At 35.5% G+C, this 9345-nt stretch overlaps 1 protein-coding gene across 7 annotated transcripts in view; it reads left to right on the forward strand.

The window, feature by feature from the left end:
• Positions 1–9345, forward strand: part of Akap9 (A-kinase anchoring protein 9) — a 160387-nt gene that overhangs the window by 97180 nt on the left and 53862 nt on the right. For 5 of the 7 annotated variants that reach the window (XM_029558377.1, XM_029558378.1, XM_029558381.1 and 2 more), the window contains 3 exons: positions 6446–6608; positions 8009–8221; positions 8992–9030. In XM_029558377.1, the coding sequence (XP_029414237.1) occupies positions 6446–6608; positions 8009–8221; positions 8992–9030 (415 nt within the window). The remainder of the gene's footprint in view (positions 1–6445; positions 6609–8008; positions 8222–8991; positions 9031–9345) is intronic. The other 2 variants (XM_008822533.3, XM_008822536.3) reach the window with 1 other exon arrangement.

A 9345-nucleotide genomic window follows, 5' to 3' on the forward strand; every position in this document is an offset into this window, starting at 1 on the left:
TGAGTGAATCCCAGATGTCCAGCCTTGAGCTACTTTGCTGGACTTTGGTTTTGCTTAGGTGTGCCTGATTCTTCCCTTTGAAATAAGACAGTACTTGTTTTGGATTTTACAGAAGCCCACCCACAGTTGAGACTTTTTAAAAGAGACTATGGACTTTAAAGTGTTTGGATTTTTTTAAGGACTGTAGGGTTTTTTAAGTTGTACTGTCTTAGGTTATGATATTAGCATCATATCTTGGGGACAGAAATTGGAAAGTTATGGTTTAATAGTGATGTTTGTGTGTCAAGTTGACAGGGGTCAATTGTGCTGCATAGCTTTAGTGTCAACTTGACACACCTGGGTTGAGGGAGCCTCAATCGGGGAATTACCTCTATTGGACTGGCCTGTGGCCATGTCTGAGGGGCATCTTCTTGATGAGTGATGTGGGATGGCCCAGCCCACTGTGGGTGGTGCCACCCCTGGGCAGGTGGGCCTGTGTTGCATAAGAAAGCAGGCTGAATAGGGGCCAGGGGAGCAAGCCAGTAAGCAATGTTCCTATATGGCCTGTGGTCCAGTTCCTGCCCTGAGTTCCTACCTTGGGCTCCTTAGGAGATGTAAGACAAATAAACTCTTTCCTCCCCAAGTTGGTATTGGTCAGAGTATTTTGTCACAGCAATGAAGAAACAAACCAGGACACTCTAAGTCCAGCCTCAGAAGGCAGAGGATCCCCAGAGCAGGCTGGGTAGTGAGACTAGCCATGTCTGCAGGCTCTGGGTTTGATTGAGAGAACCTGCCACAATGAATTGGGTAGAAGAGCAATCTAGGGTGAGTCTTGACTTGACACGTGTATGCATACCCATGTAAGCCCATGCACATGCACAGGCTCTCACATACACAAAAATGGAAAAATAAAATAACAAAATAAAATTTAGCCTCAGCAGAAAGGAAGTGATCTTCCCATCTTTTATAAATGTTAAGACATCTTCACAGCTGGGCATGTTGGCACACATCTGAGGCAGAGGCAGGTGAATCTCTGTGAGATTGAAGTCAGCCTGGTCTACATAGCAAGTTCCAAGGTAGCTGGGGTTATAAGGGAGACCCTGCCTCAAAAACAAACAAAATTCTTCACAGACTAACTTGAATATAAGCAACTGTAATAAACAAGAATTTCCAGAAGTGTCAAAGTAGCCAGCTGCTCCTCCCCAGTCATAAACCATCTTCCTTAGGTTTCTGGGCTTTCCCTTAAAAATCTCCCTTTTTTCTACCCTGGTTTATTAGTCTCCTGGGAAGGGTTTGAATACTAGCTCAGACTTCGTGATAAGAGTGGCTAGAAAAGGAATTTTTGTTGGTATCACCTGCGTGCTTTAGTGTGGATTTTTCAATTTAGAGCTTTGGTTTAGGATATTTAAGAAATAGAAAACAAAGGCACCAAAATTAATGCCTTTTCTTTTATTTAAAGAAACTTCATTATTGATAATTTAATTATCAAGAATATTAAAAAGTAAGTTATCTTTTTAAAGGTCTGAGTGGCTGCCTCACTGTTGCTTCGATTTCTGATACTGCCAGAAACTAGCTGTTATACACAACCTGGATGGGCTTAAACATCTCAGTTGGAGTTCACAGGCTCTTGTGGGTGCTATAATTCCCGAGTATTATATATAATTCAGCTTTAAAAGAATTTTTTCCTTAACCCACACTCTATACACTGGGAAAATAGGTTACAACTGAAATATTTATAATGTTAGTGACTTCGTAATGTATTATTTTTACAGAAATACCAATCAGAGGTTCTAATTCAGTTTTCCGGAAATGATTATGACTATCTGATTTACTTGAATAGCTCATTAGTAAGTAATGTGGGCACAAGCATACTTTATTTCACATTCTTAAATTAAAGCAACTTTTTAGTGGGATGGAAAAATACCAGCTTATCTCAGAAACACTATAAACTTGTGTAAGTACTCTTTTTAAAGCTCTGACGTGGAACTTAGATCCTGTTAGGCAGGCTTTTCTGTGGGCGTATTAATTCACGTTTCACCTGTCAGTGTACCTATAGGTATAGACATTAAACCACACCCTCTGTTCTGACCTTTTCTTCAGGGGACACTGCCTAGGATCCTTTGGCTCAGCATGGAGGTTATTTGAATAGCTCAGTTCAAGAGCTTTTCCTTTTGAATAGTGTGAGGCTTGAAGAGCAAGGGAAACTCAGCTGCATTTCTCAAGAGTGCTACCATGGAGATTTACAACCTGACTTTGCCTGCCAAGTTCTATTTGGAAGGCTTACTTATTACCATAGACACATTTGATACTGAGAGCAGTTCTATTGCTCAGCTAATTAGATATTTAGATTTTAATTCTTCCATTTGTCAAGGGGTCTAGTTAAAACTGGTTTTTTGTTTGCTTGCTTTTATTTTTGTTTAATAATTTTTTTTAAATTGATGGATTTTTGATATTTGAAGGGGTGTTTTACCTGGACTCTCACCCCCTTTTTTTGTTCAATTCTATGAATTAATTTTACTTGGAAATGCTAAAAAGAAATTTTTATAGTAGTATAGGTTATCTTGGTAAACTGAAAGGAACTTGTGATGTAGTGGTGGTAAACTGATGGAACAAATGAAGAAGCTTCACAACTCTGTCTAGAATGGATTCTTACAGGACCTATTTGGCAACTGTCCAGCTAAGTGGCTCTTGGTTGGAGGAGCAAGACGAAGACATTTATGAAGTTGAATCTCGAGTGCCTTTGCCATATCCTTATCCTGTGTGTGAACATTTGGATGAAAATAACTCAGTAATTATCAATACTTCTATTTTTCATTTTATTCACAAAAGAAATGGGCACATATTAAAGGTTATTTCTAAAGTTTCACTGCCCACCCCTCCTTATTCAGTAAGTATACAAAGTAATTTAGTAATTTAGTAAATTGTAATAAGATGAAAATTTAAATGTCCTTATGAAGGTTAAATGAACAGGACCTTGTTTTGTTATTTTGGATATGTTACTACTTATATATTCTAGGTGTATTAAAGGGCTAAATTTGCTCCTAAAGCTCCAACTTAGCTGTTTTCACTCCAGAATATATTGTAAGATAGTTTGGCTGGCACTGGAGAAATATACTATTTAAAAAGCTTGTCCTTAAGATTCTTACATCAGTATGTTTATAGTGCTACCCCAAAATAAAAATGGAAGAACTACATTGAAAAGAATAGGCATTATGCTGTCTAAAGCAGCTGAATGAATCGTTGAGCCAATTAGGAAGTGTTTATAATCTTATGGTCTGTTGGCTGTAGTTCTAGACAAGTAAAAAGAAAGCTTGGATTCTGATTTTTTTACACACTAAGGAACTTATTTTCTGTTTTGCTAAGCCTACTAATCCTATAGAGAAATTACTTTTTGGCTCTTAATGTGAAATATGTTTTATAAACATTGCCAAGAGTAAGATTTAGTATAAAGATGCCTGCATTTTCAGTATTTTAGGTTTATATGACTCTTAGATAGCTTGTGAACATTTGCTACAAGCTATTCAGCATTTTTTATGACCTTCATGGCTATAACTATACATACTAGTTAATATTTAACATGCCAGATGGTTTTCAGAATATGTTTATTTACTCTCCACCAACTTTTATAGTAGAAGAATATTTACTAGTGTTTTATTCATAGTTTAATATTTAAAGTTTGCTAAAAAAGTAAAAGCTCTGAATTTTCATGTAATACGTGTTGTTGCACATAGTAGAAGTAAATCATACCCTAACTAGATTGGAGAGATTTAACTGTAAATTATTTAGATAATTTAAAGAGCATCTTTTATTCTAGTAGCTTGTGGATCCCAATGTGCTATCACAAGTTTGATTTATTTGGTAGGCTTACTGTGTTTGTTTGATTGCTTTAACTTTCTTATTTTGCTTTCTCTTACATTTTTGTGATAAATATTGAAAGGTACTATCAGGCTAGTTTAGATCTTGTGAAATGGAAGATAGAAACAAAGGCTTATTATTAATTTACTCATGTAAAGCAAGACTTTGTTGTAAGTTCTTTATTGAGTTTTCTATAATAAATTTAAAATATGGAAAGAAATTCACTTGCTTATGGCTCTCAGTGTTTAGATTTCATGTATTTATTAGGCAACAATGCTATAACTTACAAGAGGAAATTACATGTGCATATGCAGAAGTAATTGATACATTTTGAAATATGGATTGTAAATTCAAGAAAGTTGTACACAAATGAGTTTATACTTTATGGTCATGTTTATGATAAAAATTAATGTATATTTTACATTTAAAGGATAAATCCTCTTTTACCAATTGAAAGGAAAAATGTTCATGAAGTTTTATACTTTTGTGGTAACATTTTCCTATTATGAATCTGTCATATATATTCTCATAGAAATGATAAGTCAGGTCTTAAAGCATCCTATTAAAGCAAGAATAATTGCTTGTTGCATATTTTGGAAATTTGAGTGACCATAAGAAGTTTTAGCACACCACAATCTACTTTTTGTGGTAAATACTACTCAGGTGTGAAGCACAGAAGTCTAGCTTAAGAATAAAATATCCTTAATTATTAACATAATTTTATAATACCTTACACATGCCTAATTTAAAAACCACTGTATTTGCTTAAATTTTAAATTTAAAATACATGTAGTCATATTTTTCAGATGCACAAAATACTTCACATATAAATTTACAAAGTTTTGAGAATTGCTGTGATCTTATTGTTAATAGATATAATTAGTTCTTTTTAAAAATTTTTAGACTAAGTACTAGAAACATTTAAACTTAATTTTCCCCCATGAAGTTGTTTCAGTAAAACAAATAAACAAGTAATAAATAGTGTTTAGAAGCCTAGCTAGCTGAAGCAAGGGCAGTGCCTTTCTGTAATTTCATACAACAGATTCAGTAACAGTGCTCCATTTGTCTCCTAGTTGAAAGCTTTGACTTAAATATGTTCTGCCATCTTAAAGGAATGTAGTCAGTATGTGCCAATAGCATTTAAAGGAAGCCAGATTTTTTAAAATATATTTATTTATTTTAATAAATGTGTATATGTGTGTGTGACTGAGTATACATATGTGCACCATGTGTGTGCAGGTGCCCACAATAGCCAGAAGAGAGCATTGAATCCCCTGGAACTGAATTTACATGCAGTTCTGAGCCACCAGATTTGGTACTGGGAACTGAATCCAGATCCTTTTCAAGAACAAGTGCTCTCCAGCTCTGAGGCCAGATTTCTTTTTAATTTTTTTTTTACTTTATTTTTATTTTATGTGTATGAGTGTTTTTGCGTGCATGCATGTAAGTGCCTGCAATGCCCATGAAGGTCAGATCCCTGGAACTGTTACAGTTGTGAGCTGCCATGTGGATTCTAGGAACCAAACTCTGTCCTCTGCAAGAGCAACCAGTGCTCTTAACCACTGAGCCATCTCTCTCCAGCCCCCAACACCAGATTTTTAATGTTTCTGTAGTCCCAGGATTTTTCAAATAAACAGAATATTTGTAGTCTCTAGAGTTTTCACAAAATTTTATTGAATAGCATTACAAAGCTTTTAGTTCAATAAGCACATAGGTTATTAGTAAAATTTTATTTTTTGTCTCACTGTGGTTATATTGAATAGCGTTACAAAGCTTTTAGTTCAATAAGCACATAGGTTATTAGTAAAATTTTTTTGTGTTTGATGTTAGTTATTAATCATGTATTATTAGTCTACTATAAAGTACAGTAGATACTGGAGAAGTTAACAAACTTTAAAAATTGGTCATAGACCAAATAGGTAAAATTCTTTAGTAAATATGCAGTAAGAGCTTGGACTTCATTAGCTTTGTACTTCCCTTTAGATGATAGAATATAACCATTGATTTATAGTGCTTTGTTTCTCTTTTTAAATATATTTTATTATTTTTATTTTATGTGTATGAGTGTATTGCCTGCATGTATGTAAGTATACCCGTGTCATTGCAGTGCTGCGGAGGCCGGAAGAGGGTATCAGATTCCCCTGGAACTGGAGTTAAGGATGGTTTGTAGCTGCCATGTGGGTGCTGGGAATCGAACCCAGGCCCTCTTCAAGAGCGCAGTCAGTGCTCTTAACCACTGAGCCATCTCTCCAGCCCCCAGTGCTTTGTTTCTTTTCTTTTCTTTTTTACAGAGCTAAGGACCGAACCCAGGGCCTTGCACTTGCTAGGCAAGCACTCTACCACTGAGCTAAATCCCCAACCCCTGTGTTTTGTTTCTTAAAGGAGCATATTCTTTTGCTTAATAAAACTATGCTATATCTCTTACAGGAAATAGTATACAGCAAATGTATGTATTAATTGTGGCTTATCTTACCTGCTATTTAACAAGCATTGCAGTATTTGACTATAATTTAATACGATGTCTTTAAGATGTATTTGTTTGCTACATGAAACATGACACTAAAATTCCCAACACTTATCTTCCTTCATGTACTCTTTCCTCCTTATTTAGCTTGAACATGCAAAAGTTACCCAGACAGAGTTGATGCGTGAGTCATTTAGACAGAAACAAGAGGCAACAGAGTCACTTAAGTGCCAAGAAGAACTGCGAGAACGCCTTCATGAGGAGTCCAGGGCCAGAGAGCAGCTGGCTGTGGAGCTCAGTAAGGCTGAGGGTAAGTGCTTTGCCACTAGCAACTGAGACAGGAGAAGTTTCAGTCTCAAAATAGAGATGTTGATGTACAGCCATGTTCACAAACCATTACTCTAATTTAAAGTGACTATTGAAAAATGGTTAGCGTTTGTCTTCAGAATTTTTCTAAGCAATTAAAAAAATTTAGGAATACATACCACTTAATTATTAAAAGAATTTATAGAATTATAGAAAATATTAAAAAATTTTAAATAGATGGTGGTAATTTTTAAACAGGTAGTAGTAAGCCTAAGATAATTCTTTAAAGATGAGAAAACTGAAGCTACAGATGTTACTGAATTGTATAGAGTCTGCATAAGGCTAAAGCTTTTAAGCCCCAGGCCTTTTCTACTCTCTCAGGCTATTGTGGTGTTGGCCTTCAAGAATTACTTAAAATATCAGCCTTCTCTGGTATATTTAAAATGTGATTCAGTTCACAAGCATCTGATTTATTTTAAGCTTTCCAGGTGCCTATTTCTGTCTGTTTAATAAAGTGAGTTCCACATGATGTTGTAATACTTTAGTATAGCAGTGTACTAGACAGTTTAGAGAAATTTCATGTTTATACACAGTGTAAACAAGAAAAAATACTTCAGCATGTATACCACAGTAAAGTTCAGAGTTGCTACTGTCAGGAGGAGATTCACTCAAGACTTTATAGAATGGAGTGATTCAAAGTTTTTCTATCAGAATAGCTTTTATTGCTTAAATTAAAACCTAATGTTATTTAGAAATCACAGCCCAACCTAAGGAACTTTTCACAGTTGATGGCTGCTGGGAGGGGGAAAGACAGCACCTTACAGGGATGGGACTCTTAGTGGCCTAGTGGATGGACCCATACTAAAGGACGTTTGGGGACACAAATCAGAGACTTTATAGGCCATGTTTATATATACATATATATGTAAATTAAATTGGAGGAGCAGTGGGAGAGGTATGGATAGGATATGAAAATCATAAAAATTCAATTAAAAAAAATTAAAACAGAAAACTAATAGTGAGGCTAGAGAGCTGGCTGCTCTTGCAGAAGACCAGTGTTTAGTTCCCTGTGCCCCCACACAGCCATCCATAACTCCAGTTCTAGGGGATCCAATGCCCTCTTCTGGCCTCTGCAGTCATTGTGCAACATAGGTACACTTACATACATGTAGGCAAAACACTTATACACATAAAATAAAAATAAATAAATCAAAAATTTTTTAAACCTGATGATAGACTTATCCCAGCTGCACGCATTTGTAATCAAAACAGTCAGGAGGCTAAGACAAGCGGATCACAAATTGAAGGCTGACTTAGGGAGACCCTGTCTCAAGAAGCAAAAGAGAACTTTAGGGTAAATTTAAATGAGTAGCAATTTCATTTCCTCTTCATTTTATCTTAAAGGTATCATTGATGGCTATGCAGATGAAAAAACTCTTTTTGAAAGGCAAATTCAGGAAAAAACTGAAATAATAGATCGTCTTGAGCAAGAGTTGCTCTGTGCCGGTCACAGGTTACAAGAACTGGAAGCAGAGCAGCAACAGATTCAAGAAGAGCGAGAACTGCTGTGGAGGCAGAAGGAGGCCATGAAAGCAAAGGCTGGCCCTGTTGAACAGCGTATGTACTTTCAGACTCTGTGTCACATGTGTTCCTCCTTTAGTTATGTCCTGTAAATGCTCGGTGTGACTGATTTTCCTCTTTTATGGCCATTATTCATATATTTTTATATACAAACTTAAAAAATTATAAGAACTTGTATCTTACAGGCAAATATTTTATTGGTTAGCCATTTATATAGAGTAGGTTGAGTTCTTTTAATGGAAGACGCGGTAAAAGTGTATTGTTAGATTAAATATGAACACCGATCTGCTGCTAGTAGAGAGCAGGTTATAGGGGATTTGGGTTTGCTGCTAGCTGCAAGCTGACATCTAGGTTAAGAGGAGTTCAAAAAAAATTTAAGTTTTTAAGTAACATAGTTTTTTCTTAAATGAGAACTTTGTGGTAAATTTCCGTCCTGGTAGCAACAGACCTTTGAATCCTGTTTATCATGTTCTCTTTTTTATTTTAAACACTTAGTTAGGATTTGTGGATTTGTAGTTTCTCTGGTTTCATTTTGCCAATTTAGAAATATAGCCTACATTTTTCTCACATGAGAAAGCTTTTTTCAGGTGCTCAAATTAGTTTCGCAAAGGTTTATGGTTGGAGATTTTAATGTGTAAAGGTTATGTATATTACACATTAACTATTCAGGACATACTAGAATTTTTGGTGAGAGTGGCAGTGCCTTCGACTTTTCTTCTGTGTGCATACATGCATTGTCTTATTTTAGGAAGAAGACATATAATTATATTTTTGTTGTGTCTTTGTTTTGTTTTCTATTCTTGTAGGACCAGTAGATGCTGCAGTTGATGCAGCACCTGGAGCAGGTGTGTGTGCACAGTTGCATGGACTGTTTTGGGGTGGTAGACTTATGACAAAATTTGGGTGACTCCCTGGATTTTCAATCAACTAACATGTGTCTAATTTTGTAGTTTCTCTGTTGTGTTTCAGTTTTTCTCTTTAACAACAACACAACTTAAAATAAGTGTGCACATTTTTATTTGGTATTAACAACTGAGATTCCTAGTGACTATCATCTTATCTCGTCTGTTTTTACACAGAGCTCAGAACCATTTTGAGTTTTCAAAGAAAATGTTGAGGGTTTTTTCTTTAAGAAACAAACTTTTTTTTTTTTTTTTTAA

This window comes from Nannospalax galili, unplaced genomic scaffold (assembly GCF_000622305.1).
Source record: "Nannospalax galili isolate Female #2095 unplaced genomic scaffold, S.galili_v1.0 scaffold85, whole genome shotgun sequence".
NCBI lineage: Eukaryota > Metazoa > Chordata > Mammalia > Rodentia > Spalacidae > Nannospalax > Nannospalax galili.